The sequence below is a fragment of the Myodes glareolus genome, chromosome 10 (assembly GCF_982192425.1).
Source record: "Myodes glareolus chromosome 10, mMyoGla1.1, whole genome shotgun sequence".
Taxonomy (NCBI): domain Eukaryota; kingdom Metazoa; phylum Chordata; class Mammalia; order Rodentia; family Cricetidae; genus Myodes; species Myodes glareolus.
Window position 1 is genome coordinate 88,118,439 of NC_142035.1, and position 20,367 is coordinate 88,138,805.

Here is a 20,367-nt window from a genome sequence, read left to right on the forward strand (position 1 = left end):
CTAGTAAAGGCTATTTCTTATGCGCTTGCGCAGACCGGAAGTGTTCAGAAGGATCGAGGGGGTGGTGGTGGTGGTGGTGGTGTGTGGGGAGGAGGTGATGACCCTTGGCGGCCAAGGCAAGGTCATGAGGAAAACAACTGGGAGAAAGCGGTTACACCTAGTCCGAGGTAAAGTTCAGTGGGTGTTTTCCGTTAGAGTTGTCCCGTTTTAATGACCAACAGATACTATCCCTATCTGGCACAACAGTGAATTCTGCGGATTCATGTTTTTGCATATATTACTAACTCTGTAGTAGAGCCCTTCCCAGCATTTCACAGAGTCCCTAGGTTCAATCCTCAATACTGGAAAAACAAAGCAACAGCAACAAAATGTTCTCCCTAAGGGTCAGATGTGGTGTCACAGGCCCTTAATTCACGATTTGGAAGGCAGAGGCAGATGGACGTGTGTGCGTTCAAGGCTAACCCAGTCTACAGAGTGAATTCCGGGTAAGCGGGGGTGACATGGTGAGACAATGTCAAGTTTTTTTTATGTCTTCTCTGACTACTCTAAATTCACTTTACCCGCATTTCCTACCTGTTGCCTTATGGCACTTGTCACTGGGGAATTGTCTTTGCCTGTTGACAGTGTCGAACTCTGATTCAAGAACCCAGATGGCCTTTGTTCAGAATTTTATTTCCAGTGACTGGCACCTACCAGTATTTATGGTACTCAGTATTTATTACCAGATAAACAAATGTTTCAGTGCCCAAGCTATTAGATGTAAAATGGGGAAAAGGTGTTGCTTCTCCCTGCACCTTTGCCCTGTGTTGGACAACACCTAGTACAGGCCGTGTGTAATGCAGAGAATGAGAAACCAAGAAAACTACATGTGGAATCTGACTTTTCTTTACATATGTGTTATTTATCTTTCTTTGTATCTAAATCTATGAACAACACAACTAATTTACCTTCTCAGACTTATGAACATAAAGTGAAACTGTGTCTGTGGAGTTTCTTTAAAACTTGGTTGAAGTTAGTACAGCTCTCTATTCACCACAAAACCAGCTGATATTAGAAGGCAGTTTGTAGGTCAGACACATGGGTTTTGAAGTTCGATGGGCCTGGTTCACAGTCTACCTCTGCCAGTGTGTAACTGTGACCTAACACAGGTCATATCACTTCTTTAAGACTTTTAGGCAAATGAGTATAATAATAATCCACTTGCTAACATTATCTAAAGGAATGAATAAAGTAATGTCAACCTAGCCTGGCACACACATCAAAATGTAATAGTAAAATAGTAGCTTTTAGAATTATAAGAAACTTACAAGTTGTTTTTAAACTAAACACAGATATTTCTCAATGTTAGAAGCAGAGAAGTCATCTAGTAAGGGGATTTGTGCCTTGGTGGTACAAAATGAAAATCCAGTATTTCTGTCCTGTTTGCGTGTGAGGCATGAGAGGCTCAGAGAGGCTGAATGGTTGGACAGTAATCCCTGATAAGAGTTGGGTATGGTGACCCTAAGATGAGTTACTTAATAACTTATAGTCAAGCTGTGAGAAGAGTCAGAAGGTGATAGAAAGGGAGAGAGAACCTGAACAGCACCATGGCACAGGCGGCAAGGCAACATTTGCGAAAAGAGGGTATAAAAAGTGATGTTAAACTCTCCAGAGGCTAAGTATTGAGTCTAGGAAATGGGAGGGATTTACCAGATAAAACACTTCCTGGCTGGGAGAGGTCTAACCTGGGAGACATCAAAGTTTTCCTTTCAGTTCTGACTTTACCACTTTCTAGGTGGCCTGGCTTAGGTCATTCAACCTTTTTGTACCCCTCCACTGCTGTGGGAACTCCTCAGTCCTTAAGATACCAGCCCACGTGGGGGTGATCTCTTGTAATACAAATGCACCACAGCCGCTGGATTCCATTCCTGCTCCCCATTTGTGCAGAGGACTGTGATCTGTGAGTCTAACCCTAAATAAATAACCCTTTATTATACTCAATTCTGAGCTAGTGTGGGATTACACTTTAGCGTTCATCTGGTGCCCACGTGAATCCCAACTCCATACCTACCTGGTGGACCAGCCTAAAAGGCCCAAAAGGTCCACAGCCCAGAAGATCTCCCACTGCTGCCTGCCTGGCTTGATTTCACCTATTAAGCAGTTTTTTTTTTCTTTTTTTCTTTCTTTTTTCTCTTTCTTTCTTTTTTTTTTCTTTTTTTTTTTGCCAAAACCCTGCCACAGTGGAGCTACGGTGCATGTGGCGATTTAAGCAGCTTCCAGTTTGTGTTACCTGGTCACGAGCTCTGGACTCCTTGCTCCATGTACAGAATTGATTTAATTGCTCTTAATTTGTCAAGTAAAGCATATTTGTCAGTATTTAATCAGGCATCAATGTGCAGAACCAAAGCTACTTGCAGGGAGTAACCCAAAGGGTACTCAAAGGAATGAAATCTGGTAGATTTTGGAAAATTAAAATATGTACACCTCACCATTGGCACTTACTCAGGTTTTCTAGTGGGAAACTGCCTTGAACTCAAGTAATCACACATTTATTAGAAGTTATGGCCATCATGGGTCTACCTGCACAAATAAAGACAAACAATGGTTCAGCATATGTGTCTAAGAAAATGAAACAGTTTTTTTGCTTCTTATAATATAAAGCATATTACAGGTATACAAAACAATCCTACAGGTCAGGCACTTATAGAAAGATCAAATAGGACTATAAGGGGTATGTTAAACAAACAGAATGTAACATGAGGGGAGCCTGCTTGTTTGGGGGTTTCTTTCCTGCCCTGCCCCTCAGCTGTTTAGTCCCAGAGAAAAATCACACACGGATCTCTTTAAGTTATAAAGCTGATTGGCCCATTAGGTCTGGCTACTTATTAGCTAACTCTCACATCTTGATTACCCCTTTTTCTGATCTATGTTAGCCCTGTGGCTCTGTACCTTTTTCAGTGGGGCAGATCACATGCTGCTGCTTCGGTGGTCTGGGCAGGAGTGGACGGAATCAACTTCCTCCTCCCCAGAATTCTCCTGCTCTCCTTGCATCATTTCCATTTCCTGTCTGGTTTTCCCGCCTACACCTCCTGCCTGGCCAATCAGCGTTTATTTAAAACATGATTGACAGAATACAGACAATTCTCCCACACCACTTCCCCTTCTAAAAAAAAAACAAAAACAAAAACAAAAAAAAAAAAACAAAGGAAAATATCCATAGTCCATTTTTGGGGAATGTGGGCATAGTATTCCAGGCTACTTCCAGCTGGTTGGGGGCACTGATAATCTTATGGGGACCTAAAGAAAAATTTAGAGTTATGATCAAGTCCTGACTGAAGTATCCTATGAGTCTTGATCATCTCAGGCAGCAGTCTTGAACCTGTTCTAGATGAAGAACTCAGACATCTGGGCCATCTATTCCTGTCGGAGATTTTTCAGGTGGCCTCCCTTGGTCAAAGATGATTTTTCTTAACTCTGAATAAATCCACAGCCTCTCATTTTCTGTGAAAACAAAAGCAAAATCTCTTCTCCAAAGTAATATATCTTTTGACTTCAATTTTGAAGCCAAGGTATTTTCAAAATACCTATCTTGGATTGATTCTGCAGCATTTATAAACAAATATCTTTTAGCAACTGTTGCTCCTTCCTCAGCATTCAAACAATTCAAAGAGAGGATAATAGCATACAGTATCAAGATTCTCTGTATATTTTCCATCTTTATGTGGCTTTATTTTAACCTCTATTTCTTTTATTTTTACTTTTAACTTTTGGCTTTTTGAGACAGGTTCTCTGCATATCTTTGTCCTGGAACACTCTCTGTAGACCAGGCTATCCTTGAACTCCCAGAGATCCGTCTGTCTCTGCCTCCCCATACTGGGATTAAAGGTGTGTACCACCACACCCAACTACTCTCTTTCTTTCTTTTTTTATTTCTAAGGACTTTAAACCATTTAGAGGTTTTTTTTTTTTTTTAATCTCTCTTTACTGTATACCTCTCTCTTTCTGACCACATGGGTCTTTCATTTGCTAAGGAATAAACACTCAAAAGCTCTTAAGGCGTTTCAAGGTCCTTGCCAGGAAGCAAGCTGCAACAGTGTTTCCATAGTCTGGATTGCCTGCTTGAAAGAGTCAGCGTTTTCCCTGGCCAGACAGCCCAGAAAGCCAGCATTTTAAAACAGCGCAGCTTTTTTCCTGCTATGGCTGAAAACTGAAATGCTTGACTCTAGTCTTTCCCAAGCTTTCTCAGGCTTTCTGTGGATGCACTTATCCATGTGGGCGCCATTATGTAACATGAAGAGGCTGGGCCTGCTTGTTTGGGTTTCTCTGTCCTGCCCAGTTCCCCCAGCTGTTTAGTCCCAGAGAAAAATCACACAAAGGACTCCGTAAGTTATAATGCTGATTGGCCCATTAGGTCAGGCTTCTTACTGGCTAACTCTCACATCTTGATTTACCCATTTTTCTGATCTATGTTAGCCATGTGGCTCAGTACCTTTTTCAGTGGGGCAGCTCACATCCTGCTGCTTCGGTGATCTGGGCAGGAATGGGCGGAATCAACTTCCTCCTCCCCAGAATTCTCCTGCTCTCCTTGCATCATTTCCATTTCCTGTCTGGTTTTCCCGCCTACACCTCCTGCCTGGCCAATCAGCGATTATTTAAAACATGATTGACAGAATACAGAGAATTCTCCCACACCAACAGAAAGGTATAGAAAATACCCCAAGGAATAGATTACATAATACTTTATTAACCTTGACTATTCTTAATGCTAATGAGAAGGAACAACTGCAGAGAGACATTGGATAATAGAAAAAAACTTCTGAATTAAATCAGCCTGTGTATTTCAAGGATGTGTTTACTTCACAATGGAAACCAGGGAGATGTGCTACGTTGGGGAAGGGATTTGACTCATGTTTCCATAGGAGAAGAAAAGCTATTGATACCATCAAAATTAATAAAAATTTGATTTGAAAAAGAAAAACTTCTTGAGAAAGAGAAATGACAGCTTATCGACAGAGGTAACAATCATACAGTAGGTAAGGAAACCTCATAAGGGTTGGGGCAGGGTTCTGTTCTTTATCTTTGCAGGAAAATATTTATCTTCAAAAAGTAAAGAGACTCTGGATATTTAGATGCCTAAAAAGAAAAGATAGCCATCCAGAAAGAATCACTAAGCAAAGAGAAATCTGATTTATGATGCCGTATCATCTGCATGGTAAAATTTGATTACCAAACATGTATATATCTCTGCTTAAAAATCAGAGCTGACCTTGGAGTTAGATAGTCACTGCCCTTCTCTAAATCCAAGCATGTTATTAAAAGAAAAATTCAGAGTTTCTGTCTCATGTCAGGAGTCATCTGGTATGGGAGAGAGAGAGAGAAGAAAGAATTTAGGAAAATTTTACTTTTCTCCATACCTATTTTTGTCTCTGTTGTACCTTTCTGGTATGGAAAGTCCTTCTGTATATGTGTTGCTTTTATTGGTTAATGAATAAAGTTGTTTTGGTCAGTGGCTTAGCATAATAGAGCTAGGCAGGAAAACTAAACCATTCTCCATTTAGATTTCTTTTTTATAACAAACACAGGAGAATTCCAAGGGCTGGTTGATTCTTCAATATGGTGAGCATCTAGTTGCTCTTGTACCAGCTGTTCCAAAGCCTGTAATTTATCTTCAGCCAGAGGCCACTACTTGATCCATATTTGCTTCTCAGTTAACCATTTTAAAGGTAGGGCTGTTGGTACCTCTAAAGGTTTGCTAGTTGCTGTACGTTCTTCTACAGCCTGAATGGCTGGTGACCTTTTTCCATAATACCTCATTATATCCTTCCCAGAATTATGAGTTCTTGGGACTACTAGAATGTTAATCTGGGTATTCCATTGCTGTAGCAGGTCACAGCCCCATAAATTTATTGCAGTATTGATGATACATGGCCTTAGTCTTCCTATTTGCCCTTTTCAGGTCCTATGCATTCAACCCATCTTGTGTTTTGTTTTACACGAGATAGTGTTCCAATTTTCAGGAACTGAACATCTACCTCTTAAAGAGGCCAATTCGGATCCCAAGATTCTGGAGTAATGATACTTACATGCACACCTGTGTCTAATAAGCCTTCACTAAAAATGCCATTTATACAGACTCTTAGCTTTGGTTTTTGATCGTTAATAGAAGTCTATCAAAATATACGTTTCCTACTGGATTTTTGACTCATCCTCCACCATTTAAATCCATCATTTAGACCAATATTGCTTTTTACAGCAGACATTGGATTTTTTAATTTTCTTGGTGAGACACGTTCTCTACTATAACTGAGAATGACTGGGCCACTTTTGGCTTGGGGGCCTGTGAGAGACCCCTCCAGGGGTTTCCCTATAGTATCAGGTTGCCTTGTCTGTCTTTTGTTGACCTGCATTCATTTGGTCCAATGTCAGCCTTTACCATACCTCCTACATATACCTGAACACAGAGGTCTCTTATTTTTGTCATTCTCAGAGGAGATATTATTCCTAGAAATTCCTTGCCTGCAATCCCTTTTCAGATGTCCTAATTTACCACAATTAAAACATTTGGCAGTTTGATGTCTCCTCATTGCTTTGGAAATAGCTTCTCCTACCCAAGATTCATCATTATTGCCAAATGTCCAACATTCATCGTATGCTGAATCCATTCATCTATAGGTGCTGATCCAGACCTTAAAGGCCCAATTATCTTTTTACATTCTAAGTTTGCATTTTCAAAAGCTAGAGATTCAAGAAATATTCATCTAGTTTCTGGGTCTGTTACTCCTATTTGCAGAGCCTTAATTAATCTTTGCAAAAAGTCAGTAAAGGGTCCTTTCTGTCCCTGCCTAACCCTGGCATATGATTTGATTCTTTCCCCTGGTTCTTGTATTGTATTCCTAGCATTCAAGGCTGCTTTGTGTCATAGGGACAATACTTCATTGTAAAGAGCTTTGACCTGTGGATCAGTATACGCTCCTACGCCAAGAATTTGATCTTGGGAAACCTCCACACCTTTTGCTCTTCCTTGCTGTTCCATATGTTTGGATTCTTCTCTGAAATAAATTCTAAACATCAAGGAAGGTCCATCATCCAATATTGTAGACACTAACTAAGAGAAATCATGGGGGGTAGCTCTGATATTAGAAGCCCAAGTCCTTATTTCCTTAACTAATGCAGAGTGCAAGCCATAATTAATGACAGCTTACTTAATTTCTTTTAGATTATTCATTCCTATTGGTATCCATCTACCTTCTTTGGCTCCCTTTGAGCCTTTAGAAGTTGACGCTTTGTCAGAGTAAATTACAGGGTATGATGCTAAAACCCTGGGTAAACCAGTTATGACAGCCAGTGGTGATGACGTAGCCTGTCCTTGAGCCTTCTTACTCTGTTCACCAGCTCCAATAATTTCCTCAGTCATTTCAAATCTTTTTATCATTGTCTCTCTTAAAGCCTGCATCTCCTGACCTGCATATGTTTCTAGTGATTTCACTAAGGTATCAATTTTTTGGTCCCCATTCTGCACCTGTGATTCCAAGGTTTTAATGTTTCCCCTCAACGATAACATGTCCTCCTTGAACTTTCCTTGGATATATCGTGTAGTGGTGTAGGAGGGTCTTCTTTTTATGTTTTGGATAAAAAAAATTGCCTTGGCCTTTTGATAGGGCAGCCCTTAGGTGGGCAGAGTAGACAGAACAGAATTCTGGGAAGAAGGGCAGAGTGGCAGATGCCATGATTCTGTGGCCTGAGATGGATGTAGGTTAGAACCTTCCTGGTAAGCCATGACCCCCGTGCTGATACACAGATTACTAGATATGGGTTAAAGCAAGATGTGAGAGTTAGCCAAGAAGAGGCTAGATACAATGGGCCAGACAGTGTTTAAATGAATACAGTTTCTGTGTAATTATTTTGGGGGTTAAGCTAGCCGGGTGGCAGGATGCAGCCTGCCGCTCTCCTTTTCCAACAGTGTAGAATTGCCATCTTGGAGGTACATTCTGTCTGTTATCTTATCAAAACTTTGTGACAACTTCTGAAGTTCAAATTCAACAGTATGAACCTTTTCAGGTAACTTCCTAGTACCCTTGGATATGGAGTCAATTTTGCCCATCATAGTATCCACTTGTTCAGATAACCTCTGATTTTCAATTAGTCCATAAAGATTGTATCCTTCTTAGGAGTGCCATATTCTCCCTTAATGATAGAATATGGAGAAGAAAACTGAAACCTAGTAACCAGTAAATTGAGGTATCCCCATATTCATATAAACCTTGCATGATATAATCCATTGTATTACTAAAGAAAGCAGTAAAAGTTGCATTGGAAATGAAAATTGCCATATTACCTATTATCCAGCAGGTGGCACTGTTGTCAAGTCTTGACTAGAATCACTGCAAAGGTGACAGAAATGGAGTCCCGTTTCAGTGTCCACCTTAGTATTTGTTAAAAACTGGGAAATACAAGTTTCTCAACAAAGTAAATGTAATTAAATCAATTCCATACACAGAACCAGAAACCCAGAACCAGGGGTAGAGAACAGCAACCTGGAAGCCGCATATGCCTCCATGTGACAAAGAGCCGCCCGAGGGGTTGCAGCGTTTGGCAACTGCTTGCACTCTTAAGCACTGTGCTGCAAGGGGGATTTAAAAACGACTCAGAAAAGAGCAAACCAGGTAGGCAGAAACTGTCTGGGCCTGTGGAGCCCAGGAGGCATGGAGTTTAAATCCACATGGGGAGGCAAATGATAGGGTGTGTGGGGACTTGAAGCCAATCTGAGGCGTGTAAAGAGAAAATATAAAGAATTGCAGCAAGAAAAGCCACTGTGCAATATTCTATATTGAACTGCTGGCTCACACACAAGCTGCGGCTGAGGGAGGGCTTGTGCCGTGCCAAGCCAAACTGGTGGCAGGTAGCCGGGGTGGGGGGGGTGTTTCTAAAACCAAACGTTGGGTATCAGATGAAGGTGTAAGTCACAAACAATCCCACACCAGTTTGGAATTATGATTAATAAAATGGTTATTTATTTAAAGGGAAAAAAACTTACAAATCACTATCCCAGACAACAGCCCTCTGCATGATCAGGAAAGGAGTCTAGTACCCAGAAGGGGAGCTGGAAGCAGGAGAGTGAGCACACAGCTACCGCTGCTGTTTTAAAACAAAAGAGACCATGCCCAAGTGGGCTGGTATCTTAAAGGCTACTGGCAGAAGGAGTGGAAGTAGCTCCTGCAGCATAAATTCAAATTGTATTGAATATGCTCCTATTTCTGTTTACAATATTTGTATACCTATGCATACATATTGTATACATATGTATGCATGCTTCTACTTCTGTTTAAGACATTTTGTATATTGATACAATTTGAGGATATATTTGTCATATTGCACTATACCTCTGATAAAGATACTTACACATTCTTTACATTTTGAGGTCATTGTTCTCATTTGCTGCATAGTCGTTTAAAGATTGTTTAATGTTCTAATATGAAATTTTAGTCTTTATAGCTATATAGGTATTAAGAATCAAAAGTTCAGTAGTCATTCATGTTTGTCATTCTCATAGACTAATCAGGTTCTTTTTTATTTTTTATTTACTAATCAGGTTTTTTAGATACATAGAGATTGTATTCCGCATAGATAGGTAATTTCAACACTTCAAAGAACCGTAGAATATGGTGTTTAAATAAATTAGGGTTCTGTTGGTGTGAGACACAATTGGCTCCTGGTGGCACTGATCTATTCCTGAGAGAATGTTGACCACCAAAGACACTCCACTTGTTTTCTTGGCAAAACTGGCCTTTGGGTAAGGAACTGCCCAAGCCTCAGCCACTGACAAATTGCATGGTGTCCGGGCAGGAAAAGCAGGGTACAAGAAAAAAGATTGTTAAAACTTGCTAAGATAGGGTAAGACGGTTCTGAAAATTTTCCTGCCTCTGAAAATGGTCTGTCAGTTACTCTAAGATTTAGCCAAAGTTGGTTTCTCCAATGTTGCAAATGAGACTTTGGGTGATTGCCCAGGTAGCCAGTTGTCTCTGTCATTTTTTGCACATTTTGAAAGTTGCTTGATTGCACTTCCTGTTTACTCAAGTAATATTATTTCCCTTCTCAGGTCTTCAATGGGTTTGAAGACTAGATAGTCAGAATTACTTTCCTCTCATTACTTGACCAAGCTATTTCTAATACAAGACTTAGACTCCTTAGGATAGGAGAACTATTGAAACATTTAGCATATGTTTCTTGCTTGATATTGTTTATGCTGGTTGTAATTTCTAATTTTTATACTTGATATTTGTTCTTTTTGTATATAGTTTTGTATTAGGCTTAGAACTCTCTTATTTAGACAAAAGGGGGAGGTGCTGTGAGAACTCTTTCAGCCAATAGCCTTTAAGATACCAGCCTACTTGGGCATGGTCTCTTATAGTACAAATGCACCTGTAAAGCTTGTGCATGTTCTCCCTTCCAGCCATTTGTGCAGAGGACTGTAGAAAGAGCCCCAAGCAAGCAACCTTCATGAGAGCAGACCTGAAGAACCCCTGGTATTGCAGAGCAAACCCCATGAGCGACTTTATTATACTCATTTCTGAGCTAGTGTAGGATTACTTTTTAGCATCCATCTTCACTTCACTGGTTCATGCTGATCAATTTTAGAAACAGCCTGGCAGTCCCTTTCCTCTCTCTTTCAATTTGCTATATTACTTTAAAAATCGTTTCTTCATTTCCATAAATATGAGACCATGAGTATACTGGCCAACTTGACACAAGCTAGCGTCATCAGAGGAAGGAACCTCAGTTGAGGAAATGCTTCCATGAGATCCAGCTGTAAGGCATTTTCTCACTTAGCAATCAGTGAGGGAGGGCCCAGCCCATGGTGGGTGGTGCCTTCCCTGGGCTAGTCGACCTAGGTTCTATAAGAAAGCAGGTTGAGGAAGCCATGATGAGCAAGTCAGTAAGCAGCTCTCCTCCATGGCCTCTGCATTAGCTCCTGCTCTGGGATCCTGCTCTATTTAAGTTTCTGTCCTGACTTCCTTCAGTGATGAACAGTAATGCTGAAGTATAAGCTAAGTAAACCCTTTCCTCCCCAACTTGTGTTTTAATCATGGTGTTTCCTTGCAGCAATAGAAGCCCTAACTAGGACAAATTGGTTCTAGTGTAGTGGAGTATTGCTGTGAGAGACCTGACCATGTTTTTGGGAGGATGTGGAAGGACTATCAAACTTTGGGCTAGAAGAGCCATTGAGTGTTAAGAACTCTGTGGGATCTCTGGTGGGAACGTGGAGTATTGAGAGCCATGCAGAAGATGGAGGCCTGTCTTGTGAGATCTCAGAGGGAAGTTTAAAGACTCTATTGGAGCCATTTGTTATTTTGAATTAAGATCCTGTGGTTCTGTCAGTGGGGGCTGAAGAATCAGCTGTGATTAACAAGATACCAGAACTACTAAAGTAAACCTTTGCTTTATTGGGATACTCGATGCTGGTCGGCTGGAGCAGAAATCAGTGGTGATTAAGAAGAGACAAGCGTCCCTGAGGTGGAATCTTTTGGGAAATGTTACCTGAGAGCACAGAAAAGCTGTGATCCGGAGGTGGCCAAGGTTGTACCTCGTGCTGGCAGCTGGACTTGGTGATGTGTAAATGTCACCCAGGTGGTACTGATTTTGAAGGCATGAGGTGTCATGGAGCGCAGCTGGGGCTTGTTATTATGAGAGTCCAGGAAAGGCCATTGGTGAAGGTGCAGCCTCAGTGACAGTTGAAGGCCAGGACTGAAGGGGTCATGCAAAGAAGTTGAGGCTTGGCACTATGAAGAGAGCCTGTGAGAGGCTATTGGTGAAAATGCAGCACAGTTGCAGCAGAAGAATCCAGCATTTCAGATACTATGGGTATGACCACCAAGAACAGCAGCAGCCATGGAGTAGAGCCAGCCAGATCCCAGAAGAAAAGCTTTGTGTGCTGCAGAGGGCAGAGCTGGAGAAGTGACTTCAGAATCCCTAACTAAGACACTGAGGTTCACAAGGACAGGCGTTTTGTCTTCTGTTTACTAGTGCTGTGTGTGCTTTTTTTCTTTTTCTTCCTCTTTCCCTCTGTCTCTCCCCCCCCCCCCCTTTTTTCTTTTTGACATGGTCTCACTATGTAACACTAGCTGATCTAAACTTGCTAGGTAGACCAGGCTGGACTCGAAAATATAGATACCCTCCTGCCTCAGCCTCCCAAGTGCTAGTATTAAAGGGATATGCCATCACATTTTACCAGTGCTATATTTTTACCGTATAACAGTTCCAGGTACAGAGCTGCTCAAAACATTTGTTAGCATAGTGATTTTAGTGGAAGCCCACAGAATTTCCTGAGGAATGGATGAAGTATCCACTTCACTTCCGAGTTGCTGGTACAGCTCCAAGTACTCTTGTTAACTAGAAGAGACCATGTATCTCAATGGAGCTCCTTCACTGTGTTCTTTTTAAATTGCCTTAGCCGCTCCTAAAATAGCCTGCTCCCTCCCTGCCAAAAAGGTCTGTGGATAAGCACTAGCAAGAAGCAGAAAGAGAGCACTAATTCTCCCTTTCTTTTCAAGTACCTAACCTGAAGTGGCAGCTAAATTCAACCACCAATTCTGCAGAGAGGTCTTATCTGTGGATCACACTGCTGTTCCCATAGGCTTCCAGTGATGACTCAGAACTTATTGCCTCCATTCTCCCAGCACTGCCTCCAGTTCTGGCCCAGGAGGCTTTAGTGGATCAAATGAGAAATGTTCCCCAGAGGTTCATATATTTGAACACTTGATCCCTGGTTGGTGAAGTGTTTGGACTGGTGGAGGGTTGTTTGATGAAGTGCATTTCTAGGGGTGGCTTTGAGAGGTTATAACGCCGCTCTCTTCCAGTTTGCCTCTCTGTTCCATGTTGGCAGTTGATATGTGTCAATTTCCTGCTCTTGCTGCCTCCACCTCCAGCAGATGGCCTCACCTGGGACTGGAGGGTCCATAGCTACTTTGCGCATGGTGTGTAATGAAAAGAACCAGTACAGCAGCTAACACCACCTCTGAGGGTAAGGTAGTCTACAATAGTAGTCACTGTGGGGACTCCTCAAGGGCAGGCAAAGGCCACTGCACAACTGCAGGGGTCACTTCCAGACAGCAATACCCTCAGAATCCATTCCTCTTTTCCTTCTAATATTTGTTTGTTTGTTTATTTAGAGATGGGGGTCTCACTTTGTAGTTCTAGCTGACCTTGAACTCTCTAGTAGAGCAGGCTGGCCTCGAGCTCACACAGGTCCTCCTGCCTCTGCCTCCCAAGTGCTGGGATTAAAGGTGTGTGCCACCACTGCCTGGCATGGTGTTCTTTTAAAAATTATTCTGAGGCGTGAGTTTGGGACAACTAAGGGAGTAGGCCTGAGCCAGGACCTCTGTGGGTCAGGAATGAGTCAGGGACTTCTAAGGGAGTAGGCAGGAATCAGAGACCGCTGCAGGTCCAGGTGTAAGTCTAGGACCACTGAGGGAGTAGGCCAGAACCAGACATCTGCAGGTCTGGGCACCAATCTGGGACCTCCGAGAGAGTAGGCCTGAGCCAGGACCTCTACTGGAGCAGGCCCAAGGACAACCTCTGCAGAAAGAGCCCCAAGCAAGCAATCTCCATGGGAGCAGGCCCAAACAACCCCTGGTATTGCAGAGCAAACCCCACAAGCGCTGAGCGACCTCTAGGAACACTGAGCAACCAATGGGGTGACTGGAACCGTGGCCCTGACTGCACCATGAAGATCAACCATCTGAGCCTTGTTTCTGCTGGTACCTGGAAGATTGTTCACTGGAGTCACAGACAGCCCCAACTACACCAATCAGAGAAAAAGATGGGTAGACAAGGTAAGAACATAAGCAACACTACAAAGAGCAACATGACACCAGTAAAAACTACAACAGCAAGACTTGAACAACCAAATATAGATGATGAAGAAGAAAATCACCTAAAAAATAACTTCAGGAGAATGTTTGAGACTCTTAGAAAGAAAATGAGAAATTTCCTCAAAGAAATGGAGAAAAAGACAAACAAAAAATTGGAAGACATCAGCAAATTCCTTAAAGAAAACCAAGAAAAAGCAATCAAACATTTGAAAGAAACATTCAAGAACTGGAAACTGAAATACAGACAATAAAGAAAACACAAGCTAAGGGAATTATTGAAACAGAATCACAAGAAAACAATCAGGAACCACAAACGCAAGCATAAACAGCAGAATACAAGAGATGGAAGAGAGAATCTCAAGCGCTGAAGATACAGTAAAAGAAATAGACTCATCAGTCAAAGAAAATGTTACATCTAACAAAAGCTTAGCATAAAATATCCAGGAAATGTGAGACACCATGAAAAAGTCAAACCTAAGAATAATAAGTATAGAAGAAGTTCAACCCAAAAGCACAGAAAATATATTCAACAAAATCATAGAAGAAAATTTCCCCAACCTAAAGAAAGATATGCCTATGAAGATATAAGAAGCTACAGAACACCAAACAGACTGGATCAAAAATAAAGTTCCCTCACCACATAATAATCAAAACACTAAACATACAGAATAAAGAAAGAATATTAAGAGCTGCAAAGGAAAAAGGCCAAGTAACATATAAAGGCAGATCTATCAGAATTACACTTGACTTTTCATTGGAGACAATGAAAGCTACAAGGTCCTGGCCAAGTGTTATGCAGACATGAAGAGACTGTGGTTGCCAGCCCAGATTACTATACCCAGCAAAACTTTCCATCACCATAGAAGGACAAAACAAGATATTCTGTGACAGAACCAGATTTAACCAATACCTAGCCACAAACTCAACACTATACAAAGTAGTAGAAGGAAAACTCCAACCCAAGGAAGTTGGCTACATCAACAAAAGCACAGACAATAGATGATCTCACAGCAACAAATCCCAAAGAAGGGAAAAACACACAAAATAACATCAACAACAAAAACTAAAATAACAGGAGATACCAATCACTGGTCTTTAATATCCCTTAATATAAATGGACTTAACTCACCTATAAAAAGATACAGGCTACCAGATTGGGTATGAAAACAGAATCCATCCTTCTGCTGCATACAAGAAACATACCTCAACCTCAAAACAGAACCCTCAGAGTAAAGGGTTGAAAAAAACTTTTCCAATCAAATGGACCTAAGAAACAAGCAGGTGTAGCTATCTTAATATCTAACAAAATAGACTTCAAGCTAAAATCAGTCAAAAGAGACAAAGAAAGACATTTCATATTAGTGACAGGAAAAATCCATCAGGAGGAAATCTCAATACAAACATCTATGACCCAAATATAAGGGCATTTTCATATGTAAAAGAAACATTTCTATAATTTAATTCACACATTAAACCCCACACACTAATAGTGGGAGACTTCAGTATTCCACTCTTGCCACTAGATAGGTCTGTCAGACCAAAAAATTAACAGAGAAATTAGGGAATTAACAGATGCTATGAATCAAATGGACTTAACAGACATCTATAGAACATACTATCCAAACATAAAAGAATATACCTTCTTCTCAACACCTCATGAAATCTTCTCAAAAATTGACCACATACTAGGTAACAAAGCAAACCTTAACAGATACAAAAAAATTGGAATAACCCCATGTTTCTTATCAGATCACCATGCTTAAAATTAGAATTCAACAGCAACATTAATTCCAGGAAACCTACAAACACATGGAAATTAAACAATGCTCACCTGAATCATCAATGAGTCAAGGAAGAAATAAAGGAAAAAAAATTAAAGACTTCCTAAAATTCAATATAAATGACCACACAACATACTCAAATTTATGGTACAGAATGAAAGCAGCATTAAGAAGAAAGTTCAAAGCAGTAAATATCTACATAAAGAAGCTGGAAAAATCTCACACTATTGAATTAACAGAACATTTGGAAACTTTAGAACAAAAAAAAGCAAACTCATCCAGGAGAACTAGACTGGCAGGAAATAATCAAATTGAGATCTGAAGCCAAAAATAGAAAATACAAAGACTCAATGAGACAACCTAACCAAAAAGCAGAGAGAGAATATCCAAATTAACAAAATCAGAAATGAAAAGGGGGACATAACAGACATAGAAGAAATCCAGAGAATCATTATGTCATATTTTGAAAACCTGTACTCCATAAAACTGGAAAACTTAGAGAAAATGGACAACTTTCTGGATGAATACCAATTACCAAAATTAAATCAAGACCAGATAAGCAAATTAAATAGATTCATAACTGCTAAAGAAATAGAAACAGTCATTAAAAGTCTCCAAAAAAAAAGCCCAGTACCAGATGTTTTTTTCAGCTCAGAATTCTACAAGACTTTCAAAGAAGAATATCAATACTCCCAGAGAAGGAACATTGCCAAACTCTTTTTATGAGGCTAAAATTATCCTGATACCCAAACCACATAAAGACATTACTAAAAAAGAGAATTACAGACCAATCTCACCCATGAACATTGATGATAAAAAACTCAATAAAATATTGGCAAATCGATTTCCAAGAACACATTTGAAAAATCAACTACCATGATTAAGTTGGCTTCATCCCAGAGATGCAGGGATGGTTCAACATACGGAAATCTGTCAGTGTAATCCATCATATAAACAAACTGAAAAATAAAAACCACATGATCATCTCACTGGATGCTGAAAAAAACCATGAAGGAATACAACATTCCTTCATGATAAAGGTCTTGGAGAGAGCAGGGATACAAGGAACATACCTAAACATAATGAAGGCAATATCCAACAGCCAACATCAAACTAAATGGAGAGAAACGCACAGTGATCTCACTGAAATCAGGAACAAGACAAGGTTGTCCACTCTCTCCATATCTATTCAATATAGTTCTTGAGGTCCTAGCTAGAGCAATAAGACACCGAAAGGAGATCAAGGGGATACAAATCAGAAAAGAAGTCAAACTCTATTTGTTGATGATATGATAGTTTACATAATTGACCCTAAAAATTCTACCAAGGAACTTCTACAACTCATAAACACTTTCATTAATGTAGCAGGGTACAAGATTAACTAAAAAAAAAAATCAATAGCCCTCCTTTACACAGATGATAAATGGGCTGATAAAGAAATCAGAGAAACATCACCCTTCACAATAGCCACAAATAGCATAAAATACCTCCAAGTAACTCTAACCAAACAAGTGGAAGACTTGTATGACAAGAACTTTAAATCTTTGAAGAAAGAAATTGAAGACACCAGAAAGCGAAAGATCTCCCATGCTCGTGGATAGGTGGAACTAACATAGTAAAAATGGCAGTCTTACCAAAAGCAATCTACAGATTTAGTACAATGCCCAGCAAAATTCTTCACAGACCTCAAAAAGAATGGTACTTAACTTCATATGGAAAAGCAAAAAACCTAGGAGAGCCAAAACAATCCTGTACAAGAAAGGAACTTCTGGAGGCATCACAATCCCTGACTTCAAACTCTACTACAGAGCTACAGTACTGAAAACAGCCTGGTATTGGCATTAAAACAGGAGGATAAATGGAACCCAGATATTAATCCACACACCTATGAACACCTGAGTTTGACAAAGAAGTAAAAAAAAATGGAAAAATGAAAGCATATTTAACAAATGGTGTTGGCATAACTGGATATCAACATACAGAAGAATGTAAATATATCCAAATCTATCCCCATGCACAAAACTCAAGTCCAAATGGATCAAAGACCTCAACATAAAACCAACCACACTGAACCTCATAGAAGAGAAAGTGGGAAGTACACTTGAATGCATTGGCACAGGAGACCACTTCCTAAATAGAACCCCAGTAGCACAGACATTGAGAGAAACAATTAATAAATGGGACCTCCTGAAACTGAAAAGCTTCTGTAAAGCAAAGAACATGGTCAATGAGTCAAAACGACAGCCTACAGCATGGGAAAAGATCTTCACTAACCCCACATCAGACAGAGGTCTGATCCCCAAAATATACAAAGAACTCAAGAAATTGGTCATCAAAATAACAAATAATCCAATAAAAAATGGAGTACAGTCATAAACAGAACTTGCAACAGAGGAATCTAAAATGGCTGAAAGACACTTAAGGAAATGCTCAACATCTTTAGCTATCAGAGAAATGCAAATCAAAACAACTCTAAGATTGGTCAAGATCAGAAATACTGATAACAGCTTATGCTGGAGAGGTTGTGGGGTAAAGAGAACTCTCATCCATTGCTGGTGGGAGTGCAAGCTGCTTTGGATATCAGTATGGTGATTTCTCAGAAAATTATAAATAGTTTAAATCGAGGCCCTAATAGGCTCATATATTTGAATGCTTGGTCCCAAGTTGGAGGAGCTGTTTGGAAATGATGAAGAGTGTGGTCTTTGGAGGAAGTGTATCACTGGGTTTGCATTTGAAGTTCTAAAAGCCCATGCATTCCTGCTTATGTTTGCCTGTCTCCTATTTGTAGGTAAGATGTAAGCTCTCAGCTACTGCTCCAATGACTGTCTGCCTGCCTGCTGACACATTCCCTGTCATGATGATCACGGACTCTCATGAGCCCTAAATTAAACTTTTCTTTTTAAAAGTTATCTTAGGCTGGAGAGATGGCTCAGCGGTTAAGAGCACTGATTGCTCTTCCAGAGGACCCAGGTTCAACTCCCAGCACCCACATGGCAGCTCACAACTATCTGTAACTCCAGTTCCAGGGGAACCCAACACCCTCAGACAGACATACACACAGGCAAAACACCAATAAACATAAAATAAAAATAATAAATTATTTATGGGCTGGAGAGATGGCTCAGCGGTTAAGAGCAGTAACTGCTGCTATTCCAGAGGTTCTGAGTTCAATTCCCAGCAACCATATGGTGGCTCACAGCCATCTATAATGAGATCAGGAAGAATATTGTATACATAATAAAAATCTTTAAAATAAAAATAAATAAATAAATGTTGCCTTAGTCATAGTGTTTTTTGGTTTTGTTTTTGTTTGGTTTGTTTGTTTGATTGTTTGTGTTTTTGTTTTTTTGAGACAGGGTTTCTCTGTGTAACATCTCTGGCTGTCCTGGAACTAGCTCTTGTAGACCAGGCTGGCCTCAAAGTCACAGAGATCTGCCTGCCTCTGCCTCCCAGCTGCTGGGATTAAAGGTGTACGCCACCACCACCCCATCAAGAATAAAGGTGTTTTATAAATGAATACAAGCACAGAGCAAAGAGGACTGGAGTCTAGATCTGAGAGTGCTTAGAGGAAATCTGAGCTGGATTGAGCTTTGAAGACTAGCATGTTCATTCATTCACTCACTCACTCACTCTTTCATTTGAGCAATATTTTTTTGAGACAGGGTTTCACAATGTAACTTAGTCTAATCTTCAATTTATGATTCTACTGCTGGGTGTGTGCCACCAAGTCTGGCAAATATGTCCTGTTTTTTATTGTTTTTTGTTTTTTGTAGTGCTAGGGGTTAAACCTGGACCCTTGGTTATGTTGTTCCTCCAGCCTAATGCTAGCGTTTTTGTTGTTGTTTTTATCTAATTGCTGAGTCCTAGTTGGGGAAAACTAAGCAGTGCTCAAGGCTGCCTGGGGCCATGACTTCAGTAGAGAGAAAGTTTGTGTAGTGAGTAGAGCTCAGAATTGAGTTAGGACAGGTAAAGGAGGCTTCTGGAAGTTTTGATTATGAGGCCATAGGGAATCCCATAGATTTTTAAATAGGGTCAGATACAGCTGAAGAAACAATTCAGTGGTTAATGGCACTGAGTGTTCTGCAGAGGACCAGGGTTTAATTCCCAGTACCTAAATGACTGCTCATGTGAACTGTCTGTGACTCCAGTCCCAGGAGATCTGATGTTGTCTTCTGACCTCCTTGGTCACCGGGTATACAGATGTTTCACAGACATACATGCAGGGAAAACACCCATACACATTAATAAATAAATGAACAAACAAACACAGTCAGGCAGTAGAAGTGGGAAGGTCATATGACTAGCAAATAGAAATGTAGACAAATTGCTCTACTTTGCTTCGTGACCTTGGGTCCATGCCTTTCTGTAAGCCTCAGTTTTTCCACTTGATAAAATAGGGAGACAAGAGGCTTAAGTTTGCTGTGCAGGTGATAATCTAGGGGACTGTGTGGCTTCAGAGGAAGGCTGGGCTTGAATGGGGATAAATGAACAGCAGACCTTGCTTCTTCCCTGACCCCCATGTCATCTTCAAGTTTGCTTTTTAGCCTTTTCCTTCCCTGGCCATACAGGAACAGGTTTAGACCCCTCCGCCCATTGGTCTCTATTTTTTGGGCATCAGAACTCTCCGTGGCCTTGTAATTTCGGCCTATGTAATTTAAATAACATAAATCTTCATTCAAATGAGCTAAATAAGAAAGCAGCTTTGTTTTGTGAGTCATAAAGACCTGAATTCATGTCTC

General features: G+C 40.5%; 1 protein-coding gene across 3 annotated transcripts in view; it reads left to right on the plus strand.

Annotated features, from left to right (window-relative positions):
* The first annotated feature begins 68 nt into the window (after nucleotides 1-68).
* The window catches only part of LOC125396484 (uncharacterized), a 43,416-nt gene continuing 23,117 nt past the window's right edge, over nucleotides 69-20,367 (plus strand). For all 3 annotated transcript variants that reach the window (XM_085696525.1, XM_085696527.2, XM_085696526.2), the window contains exon 1: nucleotides 69-167. In XM_085696525.1, coding sequence (XP_085552651.1) covers nucleotides 98-167 — 70 coding nt within the window. In that variant the 5' untranslated portion in view covers nucleotides 69-97. The remainder of the gene's footprint in view (nucleotides 168-20,367) is intronic.